At 53.2% G+C, this 21,595-nt stretch overlaps 1 protein-coding gene and 1 long non-coding RNA gene across 3 annotated transcripts; one reads left to right on the top strand and one right to left on the bottom strand.

Moving 5' to 3' along the window:
* Positions 1 to 587: 587 nt before the first annotated feature.
* On the top strand, positions 588 to 20,265 carry NOP14 (NOP14 nucleolar protein). The gene is made up of 18 exons (XM_055326025.1): positions 588 to 789; positions 3,858 to 3,992; positions 4,471 to 4,612; positions 5,305 to 5,447; positions 5,937 to 6,071; positions 6,810 to 6,932; positions 7,700 to 7,831; positions 8,638 to 8,905; positions 9,819 to 9,949; positions 10,437 to 10,522; positions 11,509 to 11,644; positions 13,942 to 14,043; positions 14,479 to 14,632; positions 16,044 to 16,203; positions 17,835 to 17,982; positions 19,491 to 19,618; positions 19,751 to 19,906; positions 20,092 to 20,265. The coding sequence occupies exons 1-18, from the start codon at positions 595 to 597 to the stop codon at positions 20,189 to 20,191; spliced, it is 2,574 nt and encodes an 857-aa protein (XP_055182000.1). The 5' UTR covers positions 588 to 594; the 3' UTR covers positions 20,192 to 20,265.
* LOC129510130 (uncharacterized) lies at positions 16,371 to 21,592 on the bottom strand. 2 transcript variants are annotated; one of them, XR_008664540.1, is made up of 4 exons: positions 21,455 to 21,592; positions 20,353 to 20,481; positions 18,759 to 18,922; positions 16,371 to 17,477 (listed from the first exon to the last, which is right to left on the bottom strand). It is a non-coding gene; the product is annotated as an uncharacterized LOC129510130 (long non-coding RNA). The 2 variants fall into 2 exon arrangements; XR_008664539.1 differs by having other exon boundaries at positions 18,759 to 18,889.
* Between the last annotated feature and the right edge of the window lie 3 nt (positions 21,593 to 21,595).

Genomic DNA, 21,595 nt, shown 5'->3' with positions numbered 1-21,595 from the left:
GCGGGGGGTGCGGTTGGGGCCAGGGGAGCTGGCGGCGCTGCCGCCGGGGAACTCCGCGCTCACCGCCGCCTCGCCGGGGCCCGGGCTCTCGGCCCCATCGCTCGCGCCTGGCGCGGGCAACTCTCTCCTCAGGGCCCGGCTCCCGGGCCGCCCGGAGTGTCTGCCGAGCCCCGCCCCCCGGAGGGGCTCACAGACCGAGGCTGCCCCCCGCCCCGGCGGCGACGGCTACTGCCGCCGCCGCCGCCGCCGCCGCCGCCGCCGCCTCCTACTAGCACAGCGGCCGGCTCCCTCCAACGGCTTCCCAGCAGAGGGCGCCCGAGCGCTCCCCCCGCCGCCGCGCCCTGAGGGGAGTGCGGCGCCGCGCCGCGCAGGGCACTACCGCTCCCAGAAGGCCGTGCGGCGGGAGGAGACGACGGCGCGTCAGGCGCGCGTGGCCTGCTGGGAGTTGTAGTCACCCGACCGTAGGCGCTCAGGCTCCTGGCAAGTCGCATATACTTCTCGCCCGCAGGTTCTCGCGGGACGAGGGCGGAGCAGCTTCCGGGTTCCCGCACGCGTTTGCGGAGGGACCCGGCGTCGCGGCCTGGGGGGTTCGCCATGGGGAAGGCTAGGCTGGCCGCGTTTCGCCGGAAGGGCTCCGGGGCCCCCGCGGGGGCTCAGAGCGGCCGCGCGAGGCCCAACCCCAACCCGTTCGAAGTGAAGGTGAACCGGCAGAAGTTCCCGGTCCTGGGCAGGAAGGCGCGCCACGCCGTGGGGCAGCCCGGGGTGTCGCGAGCGCGGGCCGTCCAGAAGGTAAGGACTGCCGGGGTCTGGGGCGGCGAGGGGGACGGGCGGTCTGGAGAGTGCTCGCCGGTCAGGACGGGGCCGGTGGTGAGGACGGGGCCGGACCCCTGTGGGTCGTGACTCCCGCGAGCTGAGCGTGAGTCACCCCGATCCTGTGTGCTGGGGGGAGCCGCCCCGGGAACCTGGCGCCCAGGGGACGCCCTGCAGCCCTGTGCGCCGGTCCCTCGTTGCTTCTGGCATCTGTGCGCGCAGTTTATGGCCTGTTCTCTAGGGGACTTGGAGCCTCTGGTCTAGGGGTGGTGCATCTTTTTCTTTGCAAGGTGGATATGCCACAGATGCTAGGAGAACAAGTGCATCTCTCTTTCCAAGCACAGCACCCTGTCCCTCGCAGGAAGACTGAAATGCCACCTCTGTGTTCCCAGCCCCAAAGTATTCTGTGCCTTTCAGGCTCCGTATAGATGGCATTCCGCATTCCATGTGCAGCCTCTGAGGCAGGTTTTTAGGTTTAACGATGTTTGTTGTTATTATAAGGAAGACACAGTACCCTATTGAAAAATTTAAGGTAGGTGGAAAAGTTAGGGCACAGAAAGGACCTACGTTTCCCAAGGACGCAGCTAAGGGCTGGGTTTGCATTCGATTTGAAGGAGAAGCCTGAAGCGCCCAGAGAACTTCAGGTGTAAGCTCCCTCCAGCTGCTGGGAGATAAAGGTAAGGGAAGACTTGACCCCTGCCTTCCAGGGCCTTGCAACAAGCAGGCCATCTTTGAACTGACAAGGCAGACTCAGCAGCCGGTGATGAGGCCCGTACAGCATACCCCAAGGCAGGTGTGGGGACCGGGTGGCCTGGGCTCTAGAGCAACCATGTTTGTTTCCACTAGCTAAGTGTTTTCTCATATCCAGAGCAAGGATAATAATATCCTTCCTTTCCCTAATGGTCATTTAAGATTAAATAAAATGGCATATTTAGCACATAGTAAGTTGTCTAAACACTAGCTATTAAACTTTTCAGCTTGTCATTCTCAGACTCCACAATCTGGCCGCAACCTGTTGTCCTTGCTTTGCCTCTTGCAACACAGCTTGTCCAAAAGGTCCTGTCTTCTCCCAGCACATGCTTTGGCGGCCAGCACAAGTCACCACTTCTGATACTTTCCCAAGCCCTACAGCCCAAATAGGGCCAGTTGCTCACACCTGTAATACCTCCTGCTCTGTGCTGAAGGCCTGCGGTGAATGGCCTGGAGGCCTGTGTTGATGCCTCCTCTTGTCCCCAGTGCTTTGGGGGCTCACAGTCAGGATATATATATAGTGTGTGTGTGTGTGTGTGTGTGTGTGTGTGTATATATATATATATATATATACACACGTATATGTATCTACATGTATACATATATGTAGTAAGAAAGCACACGTGATATATATAATAGGAAATACACATAACAGGAAAACCAAGAACTTTATCATAGAGGGAGTCACACTTGAGCTCGGAAGGGTGAGTAGAATGTTACTGGTGGGAACAAAGGTACCTTGTCCCCTGTTATGGAGCGCACTGCCTGGAGTGGGAGAGCTCAGAGCTGTCCAGAAGGAACTCAGGTCGTGCAGGGCAGTTAAAGCATGTAGTGTGTGTCAGGGCAAATGGGGTGGCAAGATGGTCCTGGTCTTCTCGCTGGTGACGGGCCCTCAGAAGTAAATGTGCTGTCCCATGTGTCTCCTCCGATCCGTGGCAGCACTTTGGGCAGCACCTGCCTGCGTGGTGATACTACAGGTGTGATCCCAGTGCCATCCTGTGCTGGCTGGGCCTCCCTCTTCTTGTTTCTCACAGAAGTGGTGAGATAAGTAGAGTTAATGTATCTGGGATCCTTCCAGTGGAATAGATGTTTTATCAAGAAACGTCTGTTGAATCCCCACAGCCAGCCTTTATGAGGGAAGTACTGGCATTATCCCCATTTATGCATGAGGAACCAAAACAAGGAATCATTCCAGAACTTTCTTTAGGTCAGGAGTAGGGGAGCTGAGACCCAAATCCAGACTTGAGTGTGTAACACACAACAAACACTACCTGTCCCCAGCTTTGTCCTGAGCCACCTTGTGTAAACTCTTGTGATCCCGTAGCAGCAGCCAACAGGAGGTAATATTGCTATTTCTTACAGGTGCCCCCCAGAGTCCGAGCCATCACATTCTTGACTGTACCTCCTAGGCCCCACACATATGAATGACCACGAAGGTGCCCTGGGCAGTGGTTTGGGGTCACATAACCTTTAGCAAGTAGACAAATGTGCAGATCTGGACTCCAGGAGGAGCAAGGATCGACTGTACAGATAAAGGCATCATGTGACAGACAAAATAAGCAATTCTGCTACAGTCCATGTCTCTAATTGGTCATCACGTTGTTGTTGATGTGCTCGGCTTCTGTGGTAACTCCTTGTTCATGTTTCCCTGACTCTCAGCTAGAACCACAGCGCTTCTGGTGTCTACATGACTGAGCCACTTCTTAGTGCTCCTTTGTTGGGCTTTGCTCTGATTGCTTTTGATTTTCTTTTTTTGTTGTTGTTTAAGATTTTATTTATTTATTTGACAGAGAGGGTGAGCAGGGGGAGGGGAGGACGGAGAGGGAGAAGTGGACTCCCTGCTGGAGCAGGGATCCCAATGCAAGACTCCATCCCTGGACCCCGGGATCATGACCTGAGCCCAAGGCACATGCTTCCCTGATGGAACCACCCAGGCATCCTGCGCTGATATTCTCTAACCTATAGTGCTGGACACAGAAGTCCTGAGGCACGCTCCAGAGAGCCCCCCAAGCCCCAGACACAGTCCTCTCTGCCTTCATTGTATGGTAACAACCCCACTTCCTCTGTAACTGAGATCTGTTTTTCCAGCCAGTAGATGAGCCCTTTTTTTGACTGTTGGTTTCAGTGGTCTGTAGGGCATACAGAATGGCCAGGTGGCCATGGCATCCTACAATTCAGTGGAGCCCTTGTGTGTCCCCTTGTGAAAGCATTTCTTCTTGAGGGACCGAGATCACCAAGCCATCAGAGCTCAGAGTTGCCAGGACCAGCCTGAGATGTCTCTGTGATCTGTTTTCCAGCGTACCCAGACATTACTGAAGGAATACAAGGAAAGGGATAAGTCTAATGTATTCACTGATAAGCGCTTTGGGGAATACAGTAGCAGCATGAGTCCAGAGGAGAAGATGATGAAGAGGTTTGCCTTGGAACAGCAGGTATGCTAGACAAGGAGAGGAGGGCCTTAGGCTGTGGTTATACACAGAAGTCAGGTACAAGAAGGTGGTTGCCCCATTGCTCACCTATACTTGGGTGGGCGCTCCCCCCAAGGTCCAGTGGGCCAGTGCTCTACCTTGTCTAGCCACCAGCGGGGTGGAAAGGTATGTTAACTGGAACACATACAATGATGTGTCCTGGGAGTCGTTGACCAATGTGCAACCCACGGCTCAGTCGGGTGGAAAGCAAGTAGATTGTGGAACACTGGCATGATTTCCCAGTGGCTTTGGCTGGCCCGTTGATTCATTTACCTTCTGTGGGTTCTGTTTATATCTGAATCATTGCTCAGATGACCCAGAATCATCTTATGTGCTTTGGGCTCGGTTGTCACATTATATAAATAGTGGGAAAATAAATGGGCTTTGCCATTAAATGAACGTGGAAATTTTAGGAAACTGATTTTTCTCCCTCTTCTGTCAGCGACAACATGAAAAAAAAAGCATCTACAACCTCAATGAGGATGAAGAATTAACTCATTACGGCCAGTCTTTGGCAGACATTGAAAAGCATAATGACATTGTTGACAGTGACAGTGACGCTGAGGAACGAGGAACGCTATCTGGTGAGGGCTGGGGGCAAGGGGACGGTCTGCTCCAGGTTACTTTCTTCCTGTCCTTCCTGGAGACCCAGGAAAACGTGGGATACCAGTGTCACCGAACATTAACCTCTCAAGTCATTGCACACACACACAGGGTTCTTTGGGTATTTTTTCGCTTGAGAATATTCAGAAAGTGTGTATGTGGATAGGCAGCAGCTTCTGCAGGCTGAGAACATTCTCACATATCCGTTATCTTATTTGAACTGCCCCTTCAGCTTACTTTACCCAGGAGCTCAGAGAAACAGCGATTTGTCTGACCCCTGAGTCCGAACCATAGACTCTTGTGCATTCTCCTGCACCATGTGATAAGTTTGGGCAGAATGTTTGTACTAACAATGTTTACATGGTTCTTTAGTCTTTATAACTGTGGAACCAATCGTGTTAGTTGGGGGGCGGGAATAATATTGAGTTTCTTCCTTATAGATGGTAACAAAGCAGATTAAATTTAGTATCAGTTACCATTCCCATACAGCTGGGTGTTTCTCAAGTGCTACTGCTCCTGTGGTCTCCTACAGCTACTGTGTGTCAGAGTTTTTTCTTGAATATGGAATTGGTTCTTGAGATTGTACTCCAATAACGGTTGGTGAGTGCTGCAGGAATGGGTTACTGAGCCAGCATCTGGCTTCACAGATGTGTTTTCTGCTCTTTGTCTCCAGCTGAGCTGACCGCCGCCCATTTTGGAGGTGGTGGCGGGCTCCTTCATAAGAAGACCCTGCAGCAGCAAGGTGAGGATGAGGACAAACCAAGGTCACGCAAAGAACTGATTGAAGAGCTCATTGCAAAGTCAAAACAGGAGAAGGTGCGTTAGCGCTCCCAGTGGGGGCCTCCATCACCAGAGACGCTCATCAAAACAACTTTTGGCCTTTTTTTTCCTTGTACAATTTTAGGCTGTATTTAACATTTTCTGTAAATTTAAAAGAAGCATTCATTTTGAATAGTAGTATTTTAAATTTCATCACGTGTACTTCTTATGGTCTGTTGTGTTTGGGGGTGGGGGGACTTGAGGTGTTTTTAGCTGGTTGATTTTTGTATTTTGACGTGTTTTATGGTCTTTTACTACCAGTAAACTGCTAGGAGCTTCTAGATGCATGGTTTATAGCAGGAAATTAGTTCTGTGTGATGAGATTCTGTAGCTTCCTTTTTTTTTTTAAGATACTGATTTTTCATGGTATCTCTTGTGCCAATACATTAAGTGTTGACTCTGTTGAGCATGGCCTGGACATGAGTGGGGCTGCTCGATTGCAGCTCAGCACTAGTAGCATGTGCCATGTCTGTTCTCTTTCCCCAGAGGGAGAGACAGGCACAGCGGGAAGGCGCCCTGGAGCTCACAGAGAAGCTGGATCAAGACTGGAAAGAAATCCAGACCCTGCTGGCTCATAAGACACCCAAGTCTGAGAATAGGGACCAAAAGGAGAAGCCCAAGGTGGGTATTAAGTTGACTTGACCTTCCTCTGGGGAAAAGGTGGGGGCCAACATCTCTCCGGACCTGTACAGCCACTGTCCTTGTCTCTCAGCTCCTGTGTGTCACGGGGAACTTTCATGTAGCTGTCTTGATATTTGTAATGTCCACATAGAGCTACACAAAAATGGACTTCAGTTTCTACTCCTGGATAATTAAAGAAAATGGTTGTTTGTGGTTGAGAAGTCCTTAGATTGGGGGGCGGGGGGGCTTCCTCAGGTGGTGTCTGAATTTTCCTGTTACGCATCTGTACATCCATATATACAGTTATTTTTCTTTCCAAACAGTACTTGATTCCTACCACATTCTTTTTAGTCTAAATTATTGGAAAAGCTGCATTCATCTGCATGTCTAGCTCCTAGGATTTTACCAGGTGGCCGTGTTATGGGGTGAGGTGTTCACCTTTGGGGGTTGCTATCACTGTTGCTGTCTCCTTCACCTCAGCTTGTTTTGTGGGCTTAATGCCTAATGAGCAATGTTTAGTTTTGATAAAGCAGGTATGTTTTGAGAAGAATTTCTCAGAAAAATCCTGTGTGACCTTAAGTGTCCTGCAGATCAGAATGGCTTTCTTTCAGGACAGACTTGGGTACGATTTGGCTTCCTCCTTCATGGTATCCAGATGTTACCAGACATGCAGGAAGCTGCCTGCACAGATCGTTTTTTAAAAAGACTAAAAATGAAAAGTTTCTTCTTTCTGCCCAGCCTGATGCGTATGACATGATGGTTCGCGAGCTGGGCTTTGAGATGAAGGCCCCACCCTCTAACAGGATGAAGACGGAAGAAGAACTGGCAAAGGAGGAGCAGGAGCGGCTCCAGAAGCTGGAGGTATGGGTGTGGCCATGGCCGTGGTGGTGATGCGGGGTGCCATGGGATCTGTGTTTGAGGCCTGCCTTCTCCATCTTTGAGATGGGTTGAGATGTGTTACTGTATCAAAGGGATCTTCTTATTCTATTTAAAGTTTATATTTATTTTACTATAAGTGCCCGTTTTTTATTATAAAAGCAAGAAAAATGCAGATGATACCCAAAAATACCAAATAAAAAAACGTTTGCTCTAATCCCTGTACCTTAAAACAACTGCTAACGATACAAGGCACCGCCTTCTCAACATTTCTCCTGTGCCTTAAGAAAGGGTTTTAAAGTTTCATTACATTGAAACAAAGACAAACACTGACACACTGCTCTGTACCTGGCCATTTCTCCGGGCCCATGGCCTGTCCACACACGGCAGCATGCTTGAGTGCCTGGCTTGGCCATGCAGACCTTGCTGTGGTGGCTACCCTCTTCCATGGCTGCATCGTGGGGAATGAAGTCTGCATGGTTGAGCCAGAAAGACCTTAGAACAGCCGGCTTACCTTCCTGGTGGCTAGAACACACTTGTGCCGCAATACTTGTTTCCATTTGTTTCTGGGGTGGGGAGTGTCACATGTGGCGCTTCCCCTGGTACCTGCAGCCAGGTTGAAGCTGAAGGCGGAAAGCGGGTTCAGAGCCCCTTCACGAGCGTGGCCTGGGGGAGGGGAGGAGCGCATGCCTCCTTCCACAGGCGCTCAGTGGCACAAGCACCACAGGTGGCTGTGCTTCATTCCTATACAGGCTGCGAGGCTTCGAAGGATGCGCGGTGAAGACATGGGCAGTGATAGTAGAAAACCGAAGCACCTGTCCGCGGACGACCTAAATGACAACTTCGTTCTGGACAAAGACGACAGGCGTTTGCTTTCTTACACGGTAAGAGGTTTTTCCTTCACTCGATGGCTTGCTCTGTGAAACCAAAAGCAAGGTTTCTGGTATGGAAGAGGTTCATCATGAATGGAATGTACTCTGCATCCGGGAGTGCGAGGTGGGTCCAATACCGTGGCTGTGGACTGGCCAGGCAGGCTACCTAGAGGAGGGCACCCCAGCCTTGTGCTATGTACTTGTGCGCTCCCATCAGCCTCTTTGCTCATAAGTGTGTGGTTATCTGCAGGCTTGGCAGGGCCTTTGAGGGAGCAAGTAAAATAATTGAGTTTCTAAAACTTGCTGTGAGGACTTCACCCTCCTCTCTTTAGCATGAATCAGCCCTGTTTCAAGGTGGGGAAAGAGAAGGAGGCCAGGCACGCTGAGCAGAAGAGGATCTGAGGGAAGAACCAGGTGCTCACAGAATGCCAGGTTATTTGGGAGAGCATAGTCAGGGGTGACCTACCTCTGGATGTGGCCCAGACACTGGGAAGCCCCCACTGACTTGCTGCTCTCCAGCCCCTGAGCCAGTGGTGGGAGGCTACAGACAACAGCTGCTGGTGCCTGTGGCCACCAGGGCGCCTGCCACAGCTTGGGTCCCACTGCTCCATGCAGATGCTAAGCTTTGCCTAGAGCCCTGGAGTCCCGGCGCCCAAGATCAGGAAGCTGTGCCCCGGCCTATTGGCCAAGGCGGGCGCGGAGCTGGTGTCAGTGGGTGAATGCCACACTCACAGCTTTGCCCCAGGTGTGTGCAGCATTTCCATGTCGTTCAGGGTGCTCCCCTGGGTAGTGAGGCCTGTGGTTCCCCCATTCTCCAGGATGGAAAGATGAGCGTGGAGGAAGAGCAGAGCAGGGAAGCCAGTGACGGTGAGAGTGAGGAAGATCACCACGAAGACCCGAGTGACGAGAACCTAGAGGAGAGCAGTGACCCAGATGGGCACTCAGACCTGGACTCGGACACAGAGACCGAGGAGGACTGTGGGCGGCCAGACACAGAGCCCCGGCTGGCCCCACAGAAGAGGTTGGCCAACAATGGCCACAAAGCTCGAGAAGCCGCCAGAAACGAGCTGCCCTATACATTTGCAGGTAGACAGACACTGGGTCTGCTTATGCGTTGGGATAATCTCCGTGACCTGGCAATAAGTCTGCCTCTCTGGGGCCACCTCAGTAGAGTGGAGACTGAGGGTGTGCTTCCAGGCACATGGACATGTGCCCACCTACGACATCAGGGCTTGTCACTGGCATGGTCTGGCATTCTGGCCAGAGTGTTAGCCGGCCTTTATTGTGTGACTGCAGGCAGTTTGTGGGCTGAAAGCAGAACAAGGACAACACACACCTTTCCATTGAAGGGCACTGTGCTCTTTCCATGGCCAGCCTTTTGTGGTGGAAACCCATGTGGCTGCCACAGAGAGCCGGGAAGGGCCTGGGAGACTGGGGAGTCACCTGTGAGGCTTCCCGTGTTCAGACCTGGGCTCTCATTTGGCCACATGGCACTTTACAGTGAACATTGTGTGTTGTGTTGTCTGGTGTGTGTAGAAAAATCATCCAGTTATAGCAAGCAGTCCTAAATTGTCCTGTGACTTACGGTCACTTCCAGAGGATGAACTAGCAAGAGAGGCTGGCTTCCCTGGACATGGCCTGCAGGCAGTGGGGGTCTGGGGTGGTTCCTTCAAACTCATTCTGAGCCAGCATGAACACTGAAACCAGCACCCTGCTGCCTTGCTCTCCACATGCTGGCGGTAAAGTCCTTCCTCGGGTGCTACGTGGTCACTGGTAAATAGTCGTCCCACTGCACCTCACCCCCGGACATGCCAGAGCATACATTATCTCTACCAGCAGTGGTCATGGTGGGAGGTGAAACATGTTTGTAGAATACACGTGAAATTGTCTCTTGGGGAATTACTGTCACCCCATTGTTTCGTTTTTAATCTCTGTGTTCTCAGAAATGTGATTCTCCTTTTGAATGTTAACTGTGGAGTGTGTTTTGCATTTCTGACAGCCCCTGAATCCTACGAGGAGCTGAAATCTTTATTATCAGGAAAAACGATGGAAGAGCAGCTATTAGTGGTGGAGAGAATTAAAACATGCAACCATCCAAGTCTTGCAGCAGGAAACAAAGCAAAATTGGAAGTACATACATGTTGCATTGCATGTTGGGGGGTGGTGGTGGTGGCAGCGGTCTGTGTCCGGACGCTGCCAGTCACCAGGTGCGCGCAGTGACCCAGGCCCAGGAGGAGATGCTGTCACCCTCAGCTAGCAGAGGAGGGACACCGAGGCAGGGGGGCCTGTGGCTCCTCTGGCCCATGCATGGCAGAGCCAGACTTTCAAGGAGATGAATGACTTGGAGCACCTTTTCTCCTCAGCAAGTGCTGCCCGCCTATGAATGAGGCGCAGTGCTGGCCACATCCTTGGTCATGTGAAGACCTGTGTGCTGTCTGCCCATCTGCAGAAGTATGTACCCAAGCCCTCCTTGGCCTGCAGTCGGCGTGTTCCTAGCAGTGGCCCTGAGGCGCGTGCGCACTTGTTTTAGCCAGAACAGGGAGACAGCACCTTGTGTTCCTGAGATTTTATGCTGGGGGTCAGCACTGAACTCTGTTCCCAATCCATGTTCCTGCAGAAACTGTTTGGCTTCCTTTTGGAGTATGTTGGAGATTTGGCTACAAGTGATACCCCAGACCTCGGAGTAATTGATAAGTTGGTCGTGTAAGTAACGATGGTGGTTGACTGGAATATGGGGCTGCGTTGAGTGACTCTTCTATTGGCAGTCATAAAACTATGTCTCAGGGTTAGCACAGTTGACCTTGTAAACGGTCACCACGGCATAACACGAGCCACAGTGATTTCAGCGGTAATGGCCCCCCTCCGCCACCCCAGAGACAGACCTGCTGTTAACTGCAAATGCATTGACTTTATGACAGTTGAACATGTCAGACTTGTCCATGCTGTTTGGAAGCCTGTTTTCTGGTTCATTCAACAATGAAATCTCAAGCTATACTCGGATAGGCTGACAGGTGTTTGGGGTACACGGTGTTCTGTTATTGCCCAGAGACCTGCCCACTCCAGGTCCATGCCTCAGTGGAACCTGACATCTCATGCTGCGAGCGTCAGGGAGGGCAGTGCCTCCTGTCTTCCTGTTCCCACCCTGCCTGGGGACGGCTAAGCTCTCGCTACACCAGAACCCCTGTAAAAGCAGAGACTGGAGCATGGCTCCCAGCCCCAGGTCAGCTGGAGGTGGTGTGGTGAAGGGAGGGTTAGTGAGCACCAGGACTCATAGGGGCCTCCCTGTGGCCGGCCACATACTGCACACCCCTCATTCCCATGCCACCTTCTGCCAGCACAGCAGTGCTTGTGAAGGACCAGTGAGTTCCTGTGGATGGCACGTTGGAACCGTCTGCTGACTCTGGCATGTAGAATGTGCTCCTTGCGGCATTAGGCTTCTACTATCACTGCTGAAAAGTTATAGCTTCTTAGGATTGATATAAAACAAACACTATTAGAAAGATTATCCGATTGCCGAGAAGGCCAGCCAGATCCATAAGAGGAGAAGTGGAGTCATCCAGGGGTTCCAAGGTATCTTGCCCACTCAGCAGGCAATTTCACGGGAAAATGGTGAATGGGAGGTTGGGGGGCTTTTTTTCTAATTGCCTTATCTGAAGTCATTTCCCCTGACCTGTGTTTCTGATCAACAGGCAATTATATAATCTTTGCCAGATGTTTCCTGACTCTGCCAGCAACTCCATAAAATTTGTCCTACGAGATGCCATGCACGAGATGGAAGGGTCTGTTGAGGCCAGAGGCCGGGTGGCGTTTCCGGGCCTGGACGTGGTGAGCAGGGACTTGGTCTCAGGTTCCAGGGGCCAGTGCTGTCAGCTGCCCAGAAGGGCTGGCTGAGTACAGGGAGCACGCAATTTGGTGGGTTCACCAGACCATAGAGCCTCCAGATTGAGCTGGAGAACAGATGGGTACAAGGCGGAAAGAATTGTTTACCTGCCAACAAGTAACTGAAATGTTTCATAAAAGAGGGAGCTCTGGGCTGATTCCACATGAGTGGAGCTGTGGTGGGTGGCCCTAGTGGCGAAGAGGCTTTAGGGCAAATAGAATGAGTGTGTTGGTGAGGACCAAGCCCACACAATGGCTCTGCCACGGACTCGCTGAGGCACCTGAGTGCCCCGGAGGGCTCTGGCAGCTTGTGGCAGCCACAGCCACTTCGCCCATGTTGGTGACCGTGAAGTACTTGCTCAGTCTGTCCAGTGTTCTAGGGTTTCTGCGGAAATAAGAAGGAGTGATTAACAGAAACTTAAAAATACCGGGTTTGCATTCCTGGTTTTCATGGCCTCCTCAAAGCAGGATCGGACCAGTGTCCTTCAGCTGTGGCTGGTGACTTTCCTTGTAAGCCTCAGCCTTCAGCAGACACTCCCCTATTTAACCGCTGTGGTGGCCTGTTTTCCCATGGTGTGCTGGTGCAAGACCGTGCAGCAGGGCCCGTCCCAGCCCCCCGAGGACCCATGTGGTCCTGGCCTCTTGCCTTATCTATCATCAGAGGCAGTGGTCGCCTCTTGCCCTGGAGACCTGCCATGAGGATTCAGGAGTTAACATGTCACACGGCTGTCTCACAGCTGGGACTCAGCAGCCAGTATGTGGGGACCATCACTGTCAACACTGCCCTTTTAGTGGACACATGCGGTCCGTGACAGGCAAAGTGAGGAGGAGCAAGCTGGGAACCAGGCGGGCCATCCTCTCCTCTGCCTCCACAGGCCTCGTGTTCTCTGGGATCACAGATAGGGTGGCATGGAGGGCTCTGTGGAAGGCCCTCACAGCAGGTTGGTGCTGGACCCCCTGCCAGGAGCAGGAAGGAGGACATGGGGTCTCCCACATGACATTTTCAAAGTGGTCCAGTTTCGGGAGTTCAGGGGGGATTTCTGTGCCTTCAGACAAGATGGAGGGCCCTGCAGATCCTACAGAGCCGGGGTGCAGGGCCACTTTTCTGCTCTGAGAACCAGCCCCTGTGGTGCCTTCTGGATGGGCGGCCTGTGAGTGCACCTGGCCTGGGTCATCCCTGAAAAGTAAGGGCCAGTGGTTGTTGGCTTCCAAGCCCATCGTCTCCGGGGTAACCGTCCGCTGCCTGCAGCCACATTTGCAGTTCAGTCCCAGGGGTGCAGGCCGGAGCTGTCGCTCACACTGCGGACTCAGTGCGTCCATGGAGGGAGCATGTTCTTCCTGTTTCTGACGCTTGTCCGCACGGCTTCTCCTGCCCCTCCCCATGCCACAGCCTTGCCACAGCCTCACCCAAGTACCCAGCTTCTCTTTACTCATTTGAGAAAAAAAGTAGTGGTCTGTGACGTAGCCTTATAAGCCTGCATTTTTCTCATCGTGAGCCAAGCCAAGGATGTTCTTATGTATCAGAGGAATTTGTTTTGGCGAGTGGGTCTTGCTGTGTCCTCTGCCTCTTCCTGTCAGGTTGTTGGGGGGCTCCTCAGGGCTTAGCGGGTGCTCGGATGAAGTCTGGTGAGGGTGCGGTGTGGTGGAGAGAGCTTAGCCGTGCCCGGCGTGTGCAGGCAGGTGGCCAGGGAAGCGCTTGGGCCACCAGGCCGCCATGGAGGTGGTGTGTGTTCAAGTCTACAGCCTTTCCCCATAAGGCCTACAGCGGGTTTTCTCCTGGGCCCTTCGTTAGGCCTTTTTTTTTTTAAGATTTTATTTATTCATTCATAGAGACACAGAGAGAGAGAGAGAGAGAGAGAGAGAGAGAGGCAGAGACACAGGCAGAGGGAGACACAGGCTCCATGCAGAGAGCCCGATGTGGGACTCGATCCAGGGTCTCCAGGATCACGCCCTGGGCTGCAGGCAGCGCTAAACCAGAGCTGCCCTGTTTGTTTGTTTGTTTTGTTTTGTTTTGTTTTTTAAGATTTTATTTATTCATGACACACAGACACACACAGAGGCAGAGACACAGGCAGAGGAAGAAGCAGGCTCCATGCAGGGAGCCCGATGTGGGACTTGATCCCAGGTCTCCAGGATCACGCCCTGAGCTGAAGACGGCTCTAAAACTTTGAGCCACCAGGGCTGCCCTAGGCCAGATTTTAAATTTCATTTCTCTAATCTGTGTGGTGACGTTCCCTTTCTAGCTCATTTATTTGAAAATTGCTGGGATGTTATTTCCAACCTCTGACTTCTGGCACCCCGTCACGACGCCTGCGCTGGTGTGCATGAGCCAGCTGCTCACCAAGGTATGTCCTTCCCTGTGTGTGTGGCTGGCGCAGGTGAGCGAGCCTGGGGGGTGTCACTATCCGGGGCCAAGCACGGGAAGGCCTCATCGAAGTGGGTCTGGGAAGATAACCCAGAAATGGCCCCAGATAAGGTTGGGGAGGGGTTGATACCAAAAAGAGCCTTTCAGGTCAGTGGTGACAGCAAGTAAGTCTGATGTGGGTCTCTGTTGCCATCTGCTTCAAAAGTCTGGCATCTGACTGGCGCACGCTCGGTGGCACTTGCAATGCAGTGGGTCTCCTCAGAAAGGCAGGATGCTAGGGCCAACCCAGGCCCTTGACCTGGTTTATGCCCACTGGACCACACTGCCGTATGGGGCCACAGCTCAGTCAGGAAGCCTGCGGCCTTTGAGGATGTTGTTCCTGACTGCTGACCGCAGCCCGTGCTCCCAATGCCAGTGTCCCGTCCTGTCTCTGCACGACGTGGTGAAGGGCCTGTTCGTGTGCTGCATGTTCCTGGACTATGTGTCTCTGTCTCGGAGGTTCATACCTGAGCTCGTGAATTTCCTCCTTGGGATCCTTTACATTGCAACTCCAAACAAGCATGGCCAAGGTGAGTGGTTCAACAGAGCTTCTCCAAGCATATATTCTCCCTGCGTGTTTACAAGTTGTTGGTACTTGTGTGGAGAGTGTGAACATGGGGAAGTTAGACAAGATATCTGAAGCCCCACCGGCCAGAGTAGCAGCCTTCCTGTCCTCTGCAGCTGTGTGGATGCCGCCCAGGAGAGAGCCGGGTCCTGCCTGTCCATCCACCACGCGACCAGCACCATTGGTGCCTTGTCCCCCAGATGGCCACTGCTTACTGTCAGAAACATGTAAAACTTCTCAGTTTGTTTAGATTGAAGTGATAATATGTTGAAATAACAGTTTTACATCTGGGGTTAAATGAATACATCATTAAGACCTATCTTTTATTACTCTCTCATATAAGAACATTTGCACTTAGAGTGGCCGCATTGTGTTTCTAGTGTACGGTCCTGTCTGTGTAGTTTCTAGAGCGCTAGGAATTTTGGAAGGAGTGACTGTCAGAAGCAACATTGTAATGAAGAGTTGTTCCAGCATCTGTCGACCTCCTAGACTGTCCCGCAGGTCTTAGGTCCCCTGCCTCCCTCTAGCAGCGCTCACAGTGCAGACACACTCACTTCTTCCCTCTCGGGTTGTCTGGGCATCGCTTGGTCTCCGCCCCCTTGCTGTTTTGTGTCCATAGGATCACTTTACCTGCCCTAATCGTACATCGTGTGGATCTGGGCAGGGGCGGGGACTTCAGCCCTGGCAGCTCTTCCATTCAGGACCCTAAGCACACTGTCCTACTTCTCTTGAGACCTCATAGCAGACCCTCCTGCACGCAGCTGCTGCGCCCCAACTCACTGACCCCTATGCCAATGCGGCTGTGTGCTAGGGCCAGGGCAGCAGGGAGTAGGTTTGGAGAGGTGCGGTCATACCCTGAGGACCTGTCAGAGATGGTTGTAGCTCAAGGCCAAGTGCTGCAGCAGAAAGCCCTGGAGGCTGCAAGTGGCAGGCAGTGGGCTCGCCGGGTGTTGGCCCTGTGTCCCTCTCCCTCCACCCTGCCACCACTGGCTTTGCTGTGCCCGGAGCAGACTGTGCCTGGCCAGCCCTGCCTGCTGCCTCCGTTGCTCTTCTGGGTGGTGACGGGGTTAAGTCCTCTCTGCTGGCATCCACCGTCTTCTGGGATAGGCCATCTCTGACCGGGTTAACTGTGCCACCTCCGTCTTGTTCCCTTTTGTCTCACGGATGTTGGCTACTGCCTGTCTCCCTCACGAGGTCAGGCACCTGACCCTGTGCCCTCAATCACCCCTATGGAAGCTGGAACCCCGCTTCTGTGTAGTAAAAACAGGATGTGTGTGTCAGCAGTGAGCCTTCTAACTGCCTCACCATGCAGAGCCTGCCCTGTGAGCCCATAATGCTCAGAGGCCACCTCTGCCTTTGTCTCGCTTGGACTTCAGGTTATACTCTGGTGCACCCTTTCAGAGCATCTGGGAAGAACTCAGAACTGCTCTTGGTTTCTGATGAAGAGGACACGGCCACATGGCAGAGGACAGGCCTGTCCCTCCGCTGGGCAAGTGGACTGAAGGCCCAGACTAAGACAGAGGCCAACCACACCAGGTATGTATAGGGCCTGCAGCACCTAGGGGAGCGGGCTCAGTATCCAGCCAGCCTGGAGCTGGACACACCAGAGTCACTGTTGCAGATGGTAGATGTTATATGTGGGAGATCCTCAAGACTACAAAAAGCTATTAGATATAATAAATTACTACAGTGAAGTAACCAAGTACAAAGTCAGCAAAAACTTGCATTTTTATACACGGTGAACAGTTTTAAAGGAAATTTTAAAATTTTATATATAACAGCATCAAAAAGATTAAAGCATGGGAATTAACCAAGGAGGGAAAGTTCATTGAGATTACAAGATCTCTCTGGAGGCTGTGAGGGACCTAAGTGCGAGGAAGCACAGCCTTGTTCAAGGATTGGAGTACTCCCCTCCAGACACTGTCCTGCTAGGGATTCGGTTTTAGCACGTGAATTTGGGGGGATACACATTCAGTCCACAGGAGGGCTGGGGCTGTTTGTCAAAAGTTCCTTTGTTCTCTGATTTTTTTGAATTATGGATGATTTGAAATATTCTCTGGTTGTAGCAAAAGACACAACAGAAACTTTACCATCTTAATCATTCTTAAGAGACCAGTTAGTGGTTTTCAGTACATTTACACTCTGGCACAGCCAACACCACCGTTCATCCCCAGAAGTCCTCACTTGTAAGACAGATTGTATACCTGACACATGCTCACTTCCCAGCCCCTGGTCCCCCACATACCTTCAGTCTGGAGGATCTGTCTTCTCTGGGGCCTCCTAGAAGTGGGGTCACACAGTCTCCGTCCTTTCGTGGCTGGCATATTTCACTTCGTAACACAGCGTCTTCCAGGTTCACCCCATGCTAGCAGGTGTCAGAGCATCCTTCCTGTTTATGGCTGAATAACGTTCCATCATGTGGATAGACTACATTTTGTCTGTCCATCCGTCCACGGACACATGGGTGCTCCTGTGTCTTAGCTGCTGTGAACATGGGGGTGCAGGCATCTCTTCAAGGCCCTTCTTTTCATCCTTAGGGTATATACTCAGAAGCAGAATTGCTGGATCAGATGGTAGTTCTGTGTTTAATTTTTTTGAAGACTCTACAGTGTTTTCTGTGCACTATATTACCTTAGATGCTGCCAGCGGTGCACAGGGGTCCTGCATCTTCCATGTCCTCATCAGCATTTATTTCTTGTTTTTTTAACAGAATTTCTGAGGGGTATGAAGTGTTAACTTGACACGGTTTTAATTTGTGTTTCTCTAGAAACCAGTGCTGCTGGCCATCTTTGTGTCTTCTGTGGGAATGTCTGAAAAAAAAAAAAAAAAACTTTCCCAGGATGTGTGCATTATTTTTCAAGATATGTCTGCTTGATTTTGTAAATAGTAATTTAAAAACTTAAGTTGGAGCCACTGTTTTCAGGTTGTTGCTGTGTTTTGCACAGCGGCCCTCTCTACCCAGGATACACGGGGCACTTTGCACGCCTGATACTATGAGCCTTTGGCCATTGTGGGCACTGCACGTGGGCAGATGCTTAGCTTCCTGAAACACGGTGTTGGGTTTCTCAGCACTGCATGTTAGCCAAGATGATTGGCTCCAGCAGTGACTGAAGGAGCTGGTCTCCTTCCTGCTCCCAGCCCTTACCCTGGGTGTCACCCTCTTGCAGACTATCCTGCTTGGCAGTGTGTGTGGCTCTGGTGAAGCACTGTGTGCTACTGTACAGCTCACTGCCCGCCTTCTGTGACATCATGAGGCCACTCAGGGCCCTGCTGACAGAGCACCTGGCCAACCGCACTCACCCCCCGGAACTCCAGGTGAGTCCTGGCCCCGGAGCTCCTTCCAGGAATGGGGAGCAGGTTAGTGGGCCTTCTCACCTTGAGGTCGCAGCTCTAGAAGTTATGGTGGTGGGACAACCGAGCCCAAATAACCGTTCTCTTGGATGGACTCCGGCTCTTCAGTGTAAGAGCCGCTCCACGGCTCTGTGCCTGCAGCCAGGGCGGTGGCTCCAGATCCACGTCCCCCCGGGCCTCACAGATTTTCTGAGGACAGTCCCACTGTCCTTCACAAGGTGACAGGAACACTTAAAGGATGTTCTAAGTTTGGCCTGAAACTCCCACGTGTTTGTTAAACAGTTGTCTTGGGCTCCCTCCGTTCCCTGGCACGTCTTTTATTCCGACGCTAACATCCAGGGCCTTCCCTGTGTGCCCCCTCCCCACCCTGTCTTCTGCCAGAGGGACACAAGGCGAAGGCAGGACTGGGATGCATGAGGCCAGACGACCTGGCATGCTCCCCAGCCTGCTCTGACCCCTTCATCTGGACACTTTACACTTGCCCTTCCCGCTGCCCAGAATGCTGTCCCTAAAGCCATGTCTTATTCCCTTACTTTCCTCAGGAGTAAGGGCCCCGCGGGATTTGGGCTGGTGGAGGGGCCGTGATGGTGTTCCTGGACCACAGGTGGGCCGAGCTGGCCATGCTCTCCATGTAGTCCCCATGGAGACCGGGCTCTGGCCCTCAGAGGCAAACTTCTGGGCAAGGGGTGCAGGTGGCTATGCCTGTGACACAAGAAGCTTGAGTTCCAGGATACACTTACATGAGGGGCCGTGATGGTGTTCCTGGACCACAGGTGGGCCGAGCTGGCCATGCTCTCCATGTAGTCCCCATGGAGACCGGGCTCTGGCCCTCAGAGGCAAACTTCTGGGCAAGGGGTGCAGGTGGCTATGCCTGTGACACAAGAAGCTTGAGTTCCAGGATACACTTACATGAGGGAAAAGAACAGAACCGTCAGCAGGTTGGCTTCTAGAAAGTTTCTCAGAAGCCCAGCCATTTGTTTCTTCTGGGAGCCACAGCCATGATGGAGGTGCCTTAAACCTCTGGCTCTGTTGGTTAGACCATCAGGTCTTGCTCCGTGCCCATAGCACAGCTCCCTGTGGGCTGCCCCTGCACCCCTGGCCGCCTCAGGTACAGGATGGGCTCCCATGTATGTATGTGAAGGGGAGTCATTCATGCCCATCGTGACAAGTTCCTCTGGGAAAGGCAATTCCACTATGTGCTAGATGCTGAAGCACTGGCTGTTTCTACTCCTCTGCCCCAGGAGCCTTCTAGAAGGGCGTCAGCAGGTCTGTACTGCCCCCAAAAGTGTGAGCCATCCTGCAGTGCACAGGCCCCCCCACCTGTTGACGAGCCGCTGGGGCTTCCTCATGGCCACACCCCTGTAAGCAGAGGAGGCCATGGGCCCAGAGGGGCAAGGCAGTGGGCGAGTCTGTCCGCTCTCCAAGGCGTGCCTCTTCCAGCCTCAGTGTCCCCGCTCCCCTCCGTGTTTCAGGAGCTGTGCCAGAGCACGTTGAGCACGCTGACTGACATGGGAAAGCAGAGCCAGCGCTGCCGGCCACTGGTCTGTGAGAAGAGCAAGCCCGTGCCACTGAGGCTCTTCACCCCCCGGCTGGTCAAAGTGTGCGTGCCAGCCCCACTGCAAGGGGCCCAGTTGGGGTGGGTGGGGGCAGGGGCAGGGATAGCTTTCAGGAGGCAGACAGCAGGGGGAGGCAGGTGGGCTGGACCCCTGACACTGGCTCCCCACCCCTCCAGCCTCGAGTTTGGAAGGAAGCAGGGAAGCAGCAAGGAGGAACAAGAAAGAAAAAGACTGATCCACAAACACAAGCGTGAATTTAAAGGAGCAGTCCGGGAGATCCGCAGGGACAACCAGTTCCTGGCACGGATGCAACTCTCAGAGACCTTGGAACGGTGAGCAGGCAGTGGTGGCAGGTGTCCCTAGGGTGCTTCCGGGCCCAGGTAGTCACTGCTGTGTTCCCTGCTGTGAGTGCCCTGGCCCATGTGGACATGAGCTGCCAGTGGGTCATGTGGGGAAAAGGACAAAACATCCTGCAAAACCTAATGTAAAAATGATTTTTTTTTTCTTTTTTTTTAAGGGATGCGGAAAGAAAGCGAAAAGTGAAACAGCTTTTTAACAGTCTGGCCACTCAGGAAGGTGAATGGAAGGCTCTGAAGAGGAAAAAGTTCAAAAAATAAGTAGTTTCACAGATGAGGCAGGAAGATGCTGAGCCCTGTTAATGAGCCCTGTTAATAAAGGCTGCCGTCCCGTGCACCTGGTCTCTTCACTGGCCCCAGTGTGCTCCATCATGTGCAGACACACCCCATTAATCCCCACGTTTGGGACTGAGAGTAAGGACCTGTTCTGTCACAGTGATGTCTCATGAGGCACTCGAGTCTCCTCTGCTCGGCAGGTGACACAGGCAACGCAGGGCTCAGGCTGGCGGTGGGAGCCAACGTCACACAGCACATGGTAATGCTGAGCAGCCCTGCAAGAAGCCAGTTGCTGGGGTCACTGCCAGCCACAGCAGTGACCACAGAGACTTGAGGATGAGCCAGAATGGATGTGGGGGCCAGTAGAGGGTGACCTGACTGCGTGGTGGGGAGAATGGGGAGTTTGATTTTGGACAAGTTGGGGGGTGTGGGAATGCAGAGTATGGGGCCTGAGTGTACCTGCGGGGAATTGGGGCTGAAGCTGAGCTTGCCCACAGCAGCCTTGGGTCTTGAGTAAGATGCCAGAGCCATCCCTGCCAGGTGTGCGGCTCCACAGTTCGGAAGGTCCTGTCACACCCACGCACCAGGCGGGTTCAGCTCATCCAGTGAGGCCTGGCCTCCCTTACACAGCTCTTGCTACTTTAATTCACCCAAGTCCCTGGTCCTGGACTCTTGCCCAACCACCAAGTGGGACCAAGTCAGAGGCTGGGGTGTTCGGTCCATGAGGACGGGATGTGCCCACAGCTAGCCCATAAAGCCCCCGTTTGGATCCCGTACCACCAGAACATACCACTCTGCCCACGCTGGGCCTTTCCCCAACCCCACTCCAGACGTAATTCTTGGAAATGTGAGTATCCGTGGAGCTGGCTCGTGGAAGCCCTGCCTCCCCGCCTTGCAGAAGGGACTATGCAGGATGGCTTGTGGAGAAGGTGGTACACGCCCCTGGGCAGTTCCTGTGCAGGCTGAGGAGTCCTCCGTCCTCCACTCTGCCCTCCTCAGGGCCCCCACCATCCAAGATAGGAAGGTAGCGCCTCGAGGGTAACCCACAGGCCACTGAAGAGGGAGAGGCCCAAAGGTCCTTCGGTGACAGCGGTCACCTTTTGGGTGAGGGTGGACTCCTTGCCTCTCAGGCAGTGTCACTATTATTTTCAGGGTTTTAATACGGTGTATGAGGGCCCGCTGACAAGGGGTGGCAGTGGACACACGGGTGCTTGGAAGCCGAGCCAGCTTCCCCAGGCTTGCCATTACCTTCGGGTGGGCCAGGGTCGCGGGAACCCCGGCAGCCAGGTCAGGGGTGCAGACGGAGGAGGCGAAGGCGCCGAAGGAAGTTGTTGCTACGGAGAGGGGAGGACCCCGCGGCCCCCGGGCGCGCCGGCCGGAAGGGGAAGC

Source organism: Nyctereutes procyonoides, unplaced genomic scaffold, assembly GCF_905146905.1.
Source record: "Nyctereutes procyonoides isolate TBG_1078 unplaced genomic scaffold, NYPRO_anot_genome, whole genome shotgun sequence".
Classification (NCBI taxonomy): Eukaryota; Metazoa; Chordata; class Mammalia; order Carnivora; family Canidae; genus Nyctereutes; species Nyctereutes procyonoides.
This window is presented reverse-complemented; position numbering and strand designations above follow the sequence as displayed.